Source organism: Chelon labrosus (genome assembly GCF_963514085.1).
Source record: "Chelon labrosus genome assembly, chromosome: 4".
NCBI lineage: Eukaryota > Metazoa > Chordata > Actinopteri > Mugiliformes > Mugilidae > Chelon > Chelon labrosus.
The window spans coordinates 21,069,290-21,084,301 of NC_140340.1; the positions used below are offsets into that span (position 1 = coordinate 21,069,290).

The 15,012-nt window shown below is 41.4% G+C and overlaps 1 protein-coding gene across 1 annotated transcript; it reads left to right on the plus strand.

Annotated features, from left to right (window-relative positions):
- Positions 1-426: 426 nt before the first annotated feature.
- tmem74b (transmembrane protein 74B) lies at positions 427-1,408 on the plus strand (the record flags this gene model as incomplete). The annotated part of the gene is made up of 2 exons (XM_084542946.1): positions 427-697; positions 797-1,408. Exons 1-2 carry the CDS (start codon positions 524-526, stop codon positions 1,406-1,408), a joined length of 786 nt encoding a protein of 261 aa, XP_084399072.1. The 5' UTR covers positions 427-523.
- Between the last annotated feature and the right edge of the window lie 13,604 nt (positions 1,409-15,012).

Below are 15,012 nucleotides of genomic sequence, written 5' to 3' on the forward strand. Positions count from 1 at the left end.
ATCTTTAGTGAAGTATCTCCACACATTTGATGAACCGCTACTAGTTGCAGTGACCCACTGGGCTCCTCACCTGTCTTTTTGGAGGCGTCCGTGTTGTTATTGTCACATTATCGGCGACTAGTCGACTTGATGCTTAAAGGGTCATGGCACAGCACTGAAGTCGACATACAGACTAAACGACTAGTCTGTACAAACAATGGCCAGGTATTTACCCTTGGGATCTGGTGGAGACCAAATGTGGAGCTAAAAGAGATTGCAACGCTGTAGTCCATCTGGCTTCCAGGCTAAAGTACGACTTTAAATCTGTTTGGTTAATAAAAGGACATTTAATGCACAAAATAGAGCTACAACTAAAATAACTGCTCACCGCTGACATCAGACAACACGTCCACGATGATATGTTGTTCTTAGTTTGACCATATCTACATGTTGCTGGTGTTTCTTGTGCCTTCAGTCATTATTTATTGTCATTTAGTGTGGATGAAGCAGAGACGAGGTCCTGTGAAGACATGAGCACACACCGATGGAGCCCTCTTTCAACGCCGTAGAGCTCCGGGAGATCCGGGGCGGAGTGGGACGTCGGGGCCTGTCTCCGACCCACAAACCGGGTATTGCCACCCAGGGCTTTGAGAACGCATCCTACCAGCAAGATGAGGACCAGACCCAGAACCAGAACCAGCAGCAGGAGCAGCAGCAGGTCAGTGGGGTTCGGTTTGATGGTTGCTGCTTTTATTTGCTTTTTATTTATTTTCTTTACCTCCTCCTCTCCTTCTCTTCTCTTCCTCCTCTCCTCCAGCAGCACCAGGAGGTGTCTCCCCAGTCCTACGATGAAGAGGAAGGAGGGACAGGTGTAGGTGGAGGACAGGAGGACTGTCAGGATTTCCCAGAGTTCAGTTCTGCTGATGACCACTCTGCAGACTACGGCTTCGTCTTGGCGCTGGTCTTCCTGGTGAGTGGGATCGTCCTGGTGGTCATCGCCTACACCATACCCCGGGAGGCCAAGGTGGACCCAGACTCGGTGTCGGCGCGGCAGATGGAGAAGCTGGAGATGTACTACGCCCAGCTGGGCTCCCACCTGGACAAGTGCATCATTGCAGGCCTGGGCCTGCTGACGTTGGGGGGGATGTTCCTGTCGGTGCTGCTCATGGTGTCCATCTGCCGGGGCGAGATGTACCGACGCAGGGCGGCGTTTGTTCGGCCAAAGAGGACTTACGGCTCCATCAACCTGAGGATGAAGCAGCTGGCGACCGGGGAGGCGGTAGGAGGCGACGGCGGGGATGGAGGTGAGGAGTTTTTGGTGGAACGTGCAGAGACAAGGAATAACCCACAGCCAGAGCCAAGCCGGGATTCCAAATCAGAACCAGGACCAAGTAGACATCCTGCTTCTCCTCCTCCTGGAGTCATCTAGCTCTGCTGGATCTTCTCTCTGCAGCTGATGCCTTCCTCTGAGCAAGCGCCCAGATTCATTATGGGGATGCAGGTTCTCTGTGAAGCACATCTAGAGCACAAGGCTTCCCGCTGGAGCAACCCAGCGTTGACCAGGCAGTTTAAGGGACGTATGACTTTAGATGAAGGGAGGTAAGCGTGCGGCGGTGTGGATAAGAGCACATCCAGAGATGAGTGGTTAGAGTTTCAATATTAAATCCTCGTATGTTAATCAGAGATTGAGTTCAAAATGAAAAGCACAGTTTAATGAAATGCACTGCAGAAAGCAAAAGGTTAAAACTTTACTGTGACAGTTTGGTGTTCAGCCATGTTTTCAACACTAATCACAAGTTAACCTCAACGCAGGGCGGGAGATATTTGTCCTGCTGCTGTGAACATATATTTATCGTCAGAACAAAGTGTGATGGACGGAAGTGATGCTGGCTCTTGCACAAATAAACTGAGGCAACATTTTCAAAGTCTGGTGTGAAGTTTGCACTCAGCAGTAAATGTAGAGAAAATTAACAGTCCAGTCCATAAATATTTAGTTAATTAGGGGGTGAGAGGCTCTCTTGGCTCATTAATGTCACTTGATCCTCATTGTATGGATTTTTTTTAGGGGTGACGTTACATTTTCTTCCTCGTAATTTTACTTTAAACTTTAAAAATTTGCGCCCATAATACGAATGTAAATCTTTGTCGCTGGTATATCCTAATCTCTAACTGTGGCTGCCTGCTGTTTGCTTTTTAGAGTTATTCTCTTAAAGCAGCTTCCTCTTAATGCTGAAAACTTCAGTATGTGAAGTACAGTTGTGGACTGCTGGAGCTGAAACTCTATAAAGCTCTGTAAAAGCCTAAATTTCCTTTCAAATATTCAGATTTTTTTTTGGACTAAAGTGGTGTAACTAGAGATGTGCAGACCAGAGACCATGAATGAAATAGCTGTAGCGATGACAAGACCTGAGGTGGCCAGGTTAGAGTTAAAGTTGAACAACCGTAAGGTGACGACCAATGGGAGTGTCCGATTAACGACGCAAACACACCTGTCCACGACTTTGGTTCCTACAACTAATATGCCTCTGAAGATTCTCCAGGTCACAGTACGTCCAGAAAACAAGCTGAAACAAAGGGCAACTGGATCCAACGTAATTGCAAAATATCCATCAATAAGAGAAAAATAAGAACCTACATAAAATACCCTGCAATCTCATCCACAGACAGAGGCGGTAATAAATATTAAATATATTGCACAAAATTAAAGTATTAAGGTGGGTTTTATGGTCACCTGGATGGCTTTGGTAAAGAAAAAGTTCAAAGTCTGGTGGTGTGTGTTTTTATGGACCTGTATCGCCCCCTAGAGGGCAGGAGGTCAAACTGGTGGCGGCCAGTCCACCCACATTCATTCATTCATTTTCTATACCCGGTTATTCCTGTTAAGGCTCGCAGGGGTCTGCTGGAGCCTATCCCAGCTGTCATTGGGCGAGAGGAAGTCGACAGTCCATCGCAGGGCTAACACAGAGACACTCACACCTACAGCCAATTTAGAGTCACCAATTAACCTAATGAGCATGTCTTTGGATGGTGGGAGGAAGCTGGAGTACCAGGAGAGAACCCACGCAGACACAGGGAGAACATGCAAACTGGCCGGCGACCGGATTCGAACCGGTGACCTTCTTGCTGTGAGGCATCAGTGCTAACCACCTCGCCACTGTGCTGCCCCCAGTCCACCCACAGATGTTCCTTTAAAAACCCCAACTCCCCGCTAGACTTTTAGAACTGACGACTGAAATGAAATGTCTTCAAGAAACTCTACAAGTCCAGTTTCCCTTGTTTCAGCTTGTTTTTTGGATAATCCTACGATTTCACCACACTGATACGTGGGCCTGGAGCGGCGGATGGAGAAGAGCTAGCTAGCTAGCTAGAAGTTTACAATTAATGGAGAATTTTTTTCTTCTCTGTATCAGTTGAAACACGCCCCATAATGAAATCCAGAGAGCATGTTACACCAGGCTAGTTGATTCATGTTTCTGTGTCGAACAAGCTGCTGCTTCCGCACACCATCAGTCCAGAAAATAAAAAAATACCTCTCCACACGTTAACTGAGCAGTTTGGCAGACTTGTTGCTGCGTACTAACAGGGTCTTAAAAGCATCTATAACCATCCTGAGGTCAAAAATTGCTGAATGCAGCTTTAACATTTGGACTTTTAAAGGTCAGTAAGAATCGGCGAGAGGTAGAAGGTAACGATTAGAGGTGTGCTGTCGTGAAATGAGTCACAGCTGAGAGAAACACATTAACCGTAAAGCATTGCATTAAGTGTCCAAGAGTTTGGTTTGAAATCATTTGTTTTACCTCAGGGGAAAGTAGATAAAGGGAAAACGTGGACCAGAAGCTAGATGAACTTCCCTCAGCCAAAACCTTTTGAGGATCAAAGTTAGTCTGGAATCTCTCCTTTGGGAACTGATTATGGTTCCAAATTTGGCCGGCACGTTTGGTCGGGGCTGATTGGTTGCTTGACTATACAATGATGCATTGGTATTTTTCTCTCATAATGAAATCCAAATGTTACCAGTTAGACAGCCAGGTTTACTACTTAGTTAACATTTTTTCTAATACAATGTATTTAACATGTAAAACGTCCTGTCCAATGTCTCATGCTGCGTCACCTAAAACTGTTGCCTCATGTTTACTTATCAGCATTTTCAGTGAGCATCACCTTCCATCGATCTTTGTATCACAGGGGAAGTAGATGTCCTCTACCAGCAGCTGTGTCTCCATAATGTGAAGTGGAGCTTGAATGATCATATTTATCTGACATCTAAAACTGTCCTCTGCTGCTGCTGTTATAAAAATAAACTGTAAAATTCCAGCTGCATAGTATTTATGGTCTCATGTAATCAGAGGTATAAATTAACTTTTACAGACGGAAAAGGGATTATAATCAGAGGTGGTGAAATATTAAGTGAAAATACTCATATCTGACTCAAAGTCCTGCAGTGAAAAGTGCTTAAGAAATTGCTTTTATGTAACGTATAGTTAGGACTAGTCATTATTTTGAGTTTGGTTTGGAGAAAAAAATCAAACCTCCGAAGAATTAACAAACAAAAAAAAAATAAAAACAATTCAAGTAATTTCACGTACAGTATGAAAAGCTCAAATGAAGAATATCTGGGAAATCAAACTTTATATTTCCTGATCTCCTATGAGGCTTTCTTAGCAAAAATGTACCTCAAAGCTATACTGGAGTAAATGTATTTAATAACACACCATCACTGATTATAATCTGTAAAAGGGCCGGACCTAAAGCAGTTTAAACGAAAAAAAAGGGTAATTAATTAAAAAGAAAAGGCCCGTTAAGATGTGTTTTTTGTGGCGCTCAGTCTGGACAAGAAGCTGTTACTGAGTGGAATGAACCTTTAAGGGTACAGCGCCTACTAATTTGTATAATATGTAAACTGTAACATATTATTTATGTCATGTAAGGATACGATATGCCTTAATGAACAAACACACACATTGTAACTTGTGTATACACTCGTGTTATTATGCTAATGTATAAAGGTCTGTATAGTGAGCCAGTTAGCCAAGGGTAATGTAGCCCCCACACACACAGATGATACTAACCCCTAGCTGTTTGTTGAAGAAGTTTTATTTCACAGTACAAATATACTGTAAATATTACATGCAGACATGTCAGCAGAAAATATGCAATACAAACAAAACACAGCTTTATTCAGAGTTTTGGTTCAACATTTAGCATTCAGATTAATTATATAATCTAACAAAAGATGAATTTGTTTTGTAAATGGATCGTTGGCTTCACAGATTGTCATAGAATGGGCGTCCTCCCATATTTGTGTAATCAGTTTATGAAGTGTTCAGGCTTTTTTGCTTAAACAATGATGGAAACAACAACAAAACAACAACTCATCGTGAAAATACTTGATTGGTCGTTTAAACTTCTTGATTAACTTGAAAATTGTGAAAAAGCACAAAGAGATGGAACAGATGAATGTTTTTTTTTTTTTTTTATGAGTGGCTAAAACCAGATATAATATTAATGTTGTTCAAATTAATTCATCAGGTAATCTGTGCTAAACATACGGATGATAAAAACAGAAACTGTTGATTATAAAACTGATGATTCAGACGAAAAAGCACATAAAGCTTTCTCAAACTGAGAATTAAGAAACTTCACATAAATAACTTGCCTGGTATTATTAGAATATTTTTTTTTTTAAATCCTTACTCGCAGGTTCGATCACCGCCATAGTCCAACTCTGCTGAAGTGTCCTTAATTAAGATAAGACGCTGATCTTGCAATGCACTTCATGGGAGCTTCATGGTTAAGATCGGGCTAACGACATGCGGGGCAGAAGATAACCTTGGGAAAAACTAGGCTTTTTGTGAAGCTGCTTCTCTATTATCAGTGGTCCAGTCCAACTGTCTTAAACAATAAACACCAGAAGGAAAATGGTTTTAGGGAGGTCTTCTACTGTCATTGAAAATTTAGCACATTACCACCGCTGTAATTTAAAGTTTCTTGTATCAGGTGGAGGCCCACTAGGGAGGTTTCCTACTGTTATTGATGTCCTGAAGTGTAGGGTTGTAGCTCACGACTGTTTTCATTTCATTGGCGGTACTGTTCTGAATATAGTGTCGTCAAATCTGAAAAGTCTTTCAAAGGACCGCACACACCAACAATAAAAAAGCCACAGGCAATGAAGGCTGACTGTGTTTGGACTACAGCCAACAGTACTTTCTGAACCTGAGAGTAAATAAGTCTTCATACCAGCAGGTAGCAGTAGTCTATTCATCATTGGAAGGGCAAACAGGAAGAGCTGCTATTAGCTAGGAGGCTAGGAAGCTGGGTAGAAGTAGGCTAATGTCAGCTAGGAAGCTACTATTAGCTGGAAGGCTAGGAGGAGCTTCAAACTGTCACACAGAGCTGTTCAGATGGAGATGAAGAATGACAAGAGAACTTCTCTGTGTCCTTTGTTTACTTTCGTCACTTCCTGAGCTGATGAGCCAATCAAAGTGATCTTTCTGACCGACTCACCTCAAAAGCCGGTGTGAATGGAGGCGAACACTAGAACGAGGGTCGCAACACTAAACCAGCGGCCGTCATCTTGTCACGGCCCCACCGCCACACCGCCACGTTGATCCAGCTTCATATGAGGAACTCTCTGATCTATTATCTATCAGAGTCGAGCCCGTTGTTGCTTTTTTAAGATGCAACATTTGGTGTTGAATCTCTTTTAAACCAGCAGAGTTTGATGCTGTTCATCAAGGGTTGCTTCCTTCTCACCTCCACAGCTTTAAGTGTGATCACACTGGCTTACTGTTCGTAAGATGTCTCTCTGCCTGATGAGTCGTTTTGGCTCTGATGTACTGTTGATCCAGCACAGCTGACAAACTCTGGTGTTCATATCCCTTAAGTCTTCTATTGCGGTTTTGTTCCGGCAGTTTTATATCAACTCATAAAGGCACTTGTACGTTAATATTCTCACCTGCTTAGTGAAACTGAAGAGTGTTTACTGAGCTGCTTCCAACAAGTCTGGTGTGAACACAACCTGTTATCAGTGATAACACTTCAGAACCCTGGTACTTGGTATTTAGGTACTGGTATTTAGAACCAGCCCTTACACTACCATGGTCCCACAATGATTTACACCACTCTGAACAGATTTAGATTTGCTGGCTCAGACAAATGACAAACAGCAAGTGGTAAATGACCCAAACAAGGTCCTAATCACAGAGCAGAGATGATTCTAGAGTATATTGGGGCCCCAGGCTAAAACGTCCACACTAGAGTTGGTCACGGGACAACAGAGCTGGACACAATGGTCGTCTAGCTAAGTTAGCTAATGTTAACATTATTTTTAACAAAGAACGTAATAATGATGCTAATGGAAGTTATTTTATTCAATCATCTCTCCCCAAAGCTATGTAGTAATAATCAACATTATCTGTTTCACCGTCTTGCTTTCTTTTCTCTTCTTTCTCTTTTATTTTGTCACTCCTAGATAATGTCTTTTCATTTCAAGTTGTTGCCACACAGAACTACTTTAAAGAGTCATGCACACGACATATAATGGGACTGAGTGTAGAGCTGTGACAGGTGGGGACCCCTAAGGGAGGTCTTCTATACGGTCAGTGAAAACTTAGCACATTGCTACTGTTGTAGTTTAAAGTTTCCTAAAACACCTGATCAGCTTTCAGCCGTTGTTACTCAGAGAGGAGGTTTGTTGTGGACTATTTTCAACAGCGGACTGATACACATTTGGTGCCATAATGAACAACTGAGTTGTGGCTCACTGAGTAGATTTTGGAGCTCTGTTGCTGGTTCTGTAGTTTGATGGATTCTGTTTTAGTTGGTTTGGGTCTTTTAATGTTGGTTTGTTGCATAAAAAATATAGACAAGGACCTGAATAATAGAGCTGTAATATCGTGTTGACAATGAGAAGCATCAACATGCGGATCTAGTATGATACTAGCTGATACTAGAACGATGCATACTGAGCTCTGATGCAGCAACGTTAATCCAGATGTAAAGAGTGCAAAGGTTAAGGAGTGATTTCAGTGTGACTGTGCAAGTGGAAGCAAAAACAAGGAGAGGAAGAAGAGTTATTTTCTATGAGGGTGAAAGTAAAGTGAGTGTAGGAGGAAGAAGATGGCGCCGTGGAGTCGCCGGGTGACGTGAGGTGATTCTTGAAGAGGTGATTTTCAGCTCGCAGGAAGAAAAAGACGAGAACGAACACACAGAAACGACTCAGTTTAAGGTTTTAATGAGCATGAATGGCGGTGCTCATTAGAGGGGGAAACAACACAGCAGCGGAAACACAACACGATATAGAGGGAATGATTGTTGCTGCCGGTTCACTTCTCACAGGTCGGATGCACAGAGCTGGAAGAAAGAGGTCTGAAAGCGTTTTTAGTTTTTGTCACGGATGGATGAATGCAGGTGAGGAGGAAGCAGAAGCTTCCTTTTTCCACAAAAGCTGATTGCTTTTGTGGAAAAAAGCTGTGGATGGACGGAGGACATGACTTTTTGAAAAGCAGAACTATGTTTCAGTTCCTGTGTGACAATGTCAATGTCAAGACCGAACACGAGCACCTTGACCAAAGACACCAGAGAAAATCAATCTTCATTCTGTCGGCAGTGCGGTGACTCTGTTACCATAGAAATGGTCTATTTATATCGAGTAGTGGTTCTCAGGTGTCATGGAAAGTCCTTGTGAGGACTCGACAGAGGAGAAAGTCTCTCAAAGATTGTCCCTTCACAGTCCACAAATATAAATAATAAGTTCTAGTATGAATCATTTCTAGGCGGATGTTTCCTAAGAAGCAGAGGATTCATTCAGTCTGGACCAAAATTTTGCTGAGTAGTCAGAACAGTGCAGGACACGACAAAGTAGACAAATAACCCCGCTTTGCTAATGAATAAAACATTAGCTGTTAGAGTCTGTTAGATTTAATTTGGTTTCCATATAACGAGACATAATACTTAGTCCTTCTATGTCTCAGCTACACTTCTGATCCATACCATGTAAGAAATAAGTAAGCCCAAGGTGACAACTTTAAATGTTCAACCAATGACCTGAAATTCCAATTTAATTCCATTTACAAAAAGAGGTTGCCCTACAACATTAAAACACCTGGAAAAACCGTGGAACACTAGACCAAAAATAAGTGCAGGCACATTTCAAATTTCTAAATTTTCAGTTGTTTATTTGGCTCCCATCACAAAACACGTTAATATGTTTTGGGACTGTGGTACTCAAGTTCAACCCAGTTAAGGACAGAGTTAACACACAGCTGATGGTTACCCCCAGTTATTAGGAGACCAATCACTGTCTTTATCCATGACTCTGGTTATAGTCAGTACCAACCATAGTCTGTACATTTCACAGGGCTACAGACAATCGCTGATTTAAATAACATCCTAAACTGAATTTGTCATTATGTCTATTTGGTGTCATGGTTTTGATTTGGTATTGGTATAAATTTACAGAAATGCAAGAAAAGAAACTAAGTAAAAATAGCTGCTACAGCAACTATTTATGAGGTGAAACACAGCCAAACTAAAGGACAGTGTAACACCTGCATTTCTCACCTCTGTAAAGAAATGCAGCTAAAATAACATATACACAATCTCTTACCTTCTGATAGCCTTTTGTCATCACAAAGATATATCCCGCCCCCTCTTCTCCACACTGAGGTCAGAGGTCAGCAACAGCACAGCATTGTTGCAGCTGTTTTGGATTCAGAACGTTACTCAAGGACACTTCAGCAGCGCTGCAGGGTTTCGACCTCAATGTTTAGTCTCATTAATCACGACACATATCGCTGCCTCAGAACAAATCCAGCAAAGGTCGCCGTAGAAACAAGCAGCTAGAAAATAAGTGTTCACAAACCGCCTGCTGAAAAGCCCCCTATCTTCCCTTTATGTACAGTAAACAATATGCATAACACACAGCAGTAGCATTTTACTCAGAGACTCGGTGAATGTACAAATAATGCAGGAGGTGGCACGTCTCAGCGGTGTAACGTCACGTCATCCACACATGAGTCGTCTTTTACAAACAAGTGTAGAGTTAATCGATGTGTATTTAACCACTTAAGGCGATGTTTGACACAGGACTAATGTAGACGTGTGAACAATGAACAGCTGACCACCACTGCTCGTTTTAGAGGGGCAATAATATGGAACCTCTTTTAGCAGTTTATGGTTGTTTAAACTTATAAAAACTGGATTTTTTTTTGTAATGTCCCTTTTAAACTAACGACCATGGAGAATTTAACAGCTTTTGGACATGTCGCCCCAAATCTTATAAAACCAGGGCAGTGAAAAATGCCCCGGGGCAGCTGCCCTTTCGTGAATCTAAATGTAAATTGTAAGTTAAAAAAAAGTGTCCAAGTGAAATGTCACTGTCAGAAACAAGAATGAAATTATACATATTTAATAAAGTCTAATGAAATGTACAAAAAGAATGAAAAATACTACGTGGCCTGAGAAAGGAGTTTGTGTGTGTCTGTTGTTTTGCAATCAATATATGACAATGAAAGTAACGTTTAGCACAATATATGATAAGAATGAAGATTAATGGGATATATCACTTGGATTTTATGGTATTATAACGAAAATAAAAAGATATAAATATCTGTAGATATATGACTTACCTGAGAACCAGGGTCTCTGAACTCTAAGCAGATAGTGGTTCATAGCTTTTATAGTTTTACACAGATTAAATTTATTCATAGATCGTGTTTTATTAATTGTTTTAAACTGATACATTACCATGAAGACTTTGAGGGAGGTCCATTTAAAATTTAATGTTTAAATGTTTCCAAGCTGCTCGTTAGGGCGTCAGACAGATTATACATAAAGATGAATGACATGACAGCTCTGACAGCAGAAGGGAAGCCAAAATATCTCAGAAAAGGGCGGGTGTTGCTTCTTAGACAGCTGGCAGTTTATGACTGTACACGACATGTAAGAGTATCACGTAACCAGCAACAGTTTAAGATGCTGGGTTAGCTGAAGCTCAGCGGTGCTCCGGTTGTAAATGAGGTCACCAGCACAAGATGGTTGTGCCCATTTCTACCATATTTAGTCTTCACTTCTGTGCAGTCTGAGGAAGTGGTGACCATTGATATAAAGATGGATGAAACTCACGTATTTCCTGAAAAGTGGTTTTGAAAGTCAGTGTGGTGTCTCCAGCCATCTCCACCTTGGAATCCCACCTTTCACTCAAAGCGGCCACGCCTTTTTTTCTGCAAAACTTTAAGCCTTCGTTTATTTAAAACGGGTGAGTTACATGAAACAAATTCTTTACACAGTTTTAGAGACAAGACCAGGTTGTAAACATATGTATTTCTATTGTAAAGTTGGACATATTAACATGGAGGTCTGTAGGGATTGACTCACTTTCGCCGCCAGCCTCTTGTGGCCATTTTAGGAACTGCACTACAGCATCATCCATCTTTATATACACTGATCAGGGTATGTTCATGGTGTTGATTTTAATTATTTTTTTCATTTCTATTTTTACCCTTTCATGTGTTGTTTTGTTCCCCTGTATTTACCAATTGTCTGTAGATCTTGCGTAGGATCTTATACTCTGAAAATGTTTCTTGTCCACCTAAATGGTTTCACCTGCAGAGACACCTGGTTTTCTCAGTGGTGTGTTGGAGGAGAGCACAGTGACGTGTGTACAGCATAGCTGAATGACGCTCTTAAAGCTACACCATATCATTCATAACTAATGTTAATGTGAGAGTTATTCATCACAGTTTTATAAATCTTTGAAATTCTACTCACGAGCCTTTATAAACTAAATTAATGCTGTGAGAAATCCTCGTTAAAAAAAACCAAACAAAAACAAAACATCTCATTTGAAACAGTATGAGGATGAATGTAAGAGTTTTAAATGTCACATCTCTTGGTTTTGTTCACCACACATAGTTTTAAAAGACGCTGCTTTGTGTGCCTCTGGAGGCCGGTGAGTCTGCATGTTATTAGTGTGATGCTGTAAAGGTCCGATGCCTTGTTCCTGTACATACCGAGGGGCTGTTTTTTGAGTATGATTTTGTTAATGTGACAAATAAAGTTTCTGTTTGGCTGTTGTTTTTAACACAGTGTCCTGCTTTGTGTGTTTTGGAATTTTTATTTCGGCAGGAGAGAAAAAAAGCATCTTAATCTTTAGCTGTGGTCAGGTAGTGAAGAAAACACGTTGCATCATCGAGGTGCATTATCAATACCAAAGTTACTACAAGTTGTCAAAAGTCAGCAGAGATCATTAACAATAGATCCAAGATCAGTGCAACCTTCATGGTTCTCTGTAGCATTTCACACATACAGAGAAAACTATGATAATATTTTACATTTAACATTTTTGAACAGTGGTGGTTCTTGGATTTCTTGACAAAATGGCACAACTAGAACCACTGACTGTGATTTACATTTTCCAACAGTGGCCGAAATAAAATACAACTGTATGCAAAGCCTAGCAACCACATACAGAAATCCTAGCAACCATAAACCAATTGTATAACAAGACCCTAGTAACATAGCACTGCATAAAAAACTTAGCAACCACATAGCAACTGCATAAAATGATCATTAGCAACCCCATTGCAAACCCCGGCAACCATACAGCAATCACATAGCAAGACTCGAGCAACATAGCAACTGGAAAAAAAACAAAAAAATAAACTAGCAACCACATAGCAAACTCTGGCAACCATATTACCAACCATAGTAAATTCTGCTTAATAACCACATAACATGACACTAGGAACACAGCAACTGCAAAAAAATAAAACTTTAGCAAACATATAGCAATTGTATAGAAAATCCTTAGCAAAAACCCACATAAAAACACATAGAAATTGCATAAAAAACATTAGCAACCTCATAGTGAACCCTAGCAACCATACAGCAATCGCACACCAAGGTCTAAAAACCTTTATAACCACATAGCAAAACTCCATCAGTCAATCAGTTTTATGTTCCACTGCTCTTCAGATTCCATCATCAGTTGTCCCCATGAGTAGTTTATTGCTTATTTATTTATCACAGATTACTGACTGATTTCGTAGAGTAAAGATGGCCGCCCTGCAAAGAAAACTTCTTGTTCTTTTGGTCTTCACCCTAACTTCGTGATGATAGGTAAAGGCACAGACTGTTGAATAAAGAGCTTTACTTTGTGGCTCAGGCATCAGATGATAATTTTGGTAATCTGGGAGAGGCTAGAGGCTAGAGGCAGATAAGACCCACTGCTCCTCAGCATCAATAGGAACCAGTTGGTAAGGAGTACCCCCTGGGTGCCTTCCTTCAAAGTGTGCTAGACAAGACCAGGTAGGCTGAGGTCCAGGACTCCCTGGAAGGACTACACCTCCCAGATGCAGCTGTGAATTCCCCTAGGAAGAGCTGGTGGTAGTAGAAGGAGACAAGGAGTTCTGATTATTTCTGGTCCTGCTGTTGCTAGCACCGTCTTGAATTGACTATGGAGTTAGGAGAAGGAATGAAATACTTTCTATGTCTTTTCTTCTTCAGTTTCATGACATTTTAAAAAAAACATTTTAGAAGTCTTTCTCCTGCTGTTTCTCCCATTATTCGTCAGATTTGGATTTGAAATAGTTTTTTCACATGTCATTCTCTCTCTGTCGCTCTCTCTAATTATGTCTCTCTTTGCTGTTTTTCTCTGATAAGTGTGGCAGTTCTGGTGTAAGAGAAATCCTCAGTCAGGAGGATGGCTGTCACGATTGTCACAGAACTTCCACTAGACAAATTCAGATCCTCTCTTTCTACACAGACAGGAACATTAGTTGCGACCACCTGCTGACTGAAAGGAACATCTGCAATTGGAATTCAATGCAATTCAACAAGAAACACTGTGAATCAGACTGAGCTGTGATTTTCTTCCCACCCACTCCACGATTAAGTCGGGGTCAGCTTTGTCCCACAACCAGCCCCTTTCAATGCAAAGGAGGAACCTCACTTTAGCTCATTGAATCCGCGAGGCCATTCTTTCAGTCACCACCCAAAGTTTGCCATAGATAAAGCTTCGGACTAGGCATGTCGATTGGTCGAAAGCTGCCAAAAATCCCAGAAGAAGAAGAAGAACCACCATGTGACAATCACTAACAGTCGGACAGCAGTTTGTAAATTGTTCAGTGTGGATGTTTGAACTACCAACTTGATTCAACACCTTCAAAAAAAAAATCACAAAACTGAATACGTCATGTCCACTCAGACAAAGGCTGCACCGAAACAACAACAACAACAAACACTGAACACTGCGTTTAAAAGAAAAGTTTCCTAGAGATAACATCAAGGAGAAAATTATTCCAGGGAGGGTTAGGGAGTGTAAGGCGTTGGATGACCAGAACATTTCTAGAGTAGAGAACACAGGTTTTCTGGAGTAAAGGTACAAACTACCATCTCCTGTAGCTACACATTACATTAACTTTGACAGAACTATTTATTGCACTGAATCCAGTCACATGTAGGTGAATACAAGGAAGAGATGAAAAGCCTTTATGAATCACCAGAGGAGGAAATTTTGTTTATTTAAGATTGGCTCAGGACTGGGATCTGCCAATATTAAATGATTGGGATCAGATCTTGATCGGGACGACTGGGCCTTTCTGTGTGGAGTTTGCATGTTCTCCCTGTGTCTGCGTGGGTTCTCTCCGGGTACTCCGGCTTCCTAACACCGTTCAAGGACACGCTCGTTAGGTTAATTGGTGATTCTAAATTGGCCGTAGGTGTGAGTGTGAATGGTTGTCTGTCTCTCTGTGTTAGCCCTGTGATAGACTGGAGACCTGTTCAGGGTGTACCCCGCTTCTCACCTGAAGACACCTCCCTGCGACCCTTCACAGAAATAAGTGGTTACAGAAGATGAATGAATGAACTTCCTGTTGTCTCACCATTTCTTTCCTCTTTTAACAAGCACCCGAGAAGGACCAGATCATCAACTACCCATGGTGCCCGCTGCTATATTTACCTCCCGTCACACCCTCGACGGATAACGAGAATTGATGAGATGTCTGTTTGTGGCCTGCCAGCAAGATGAATAGC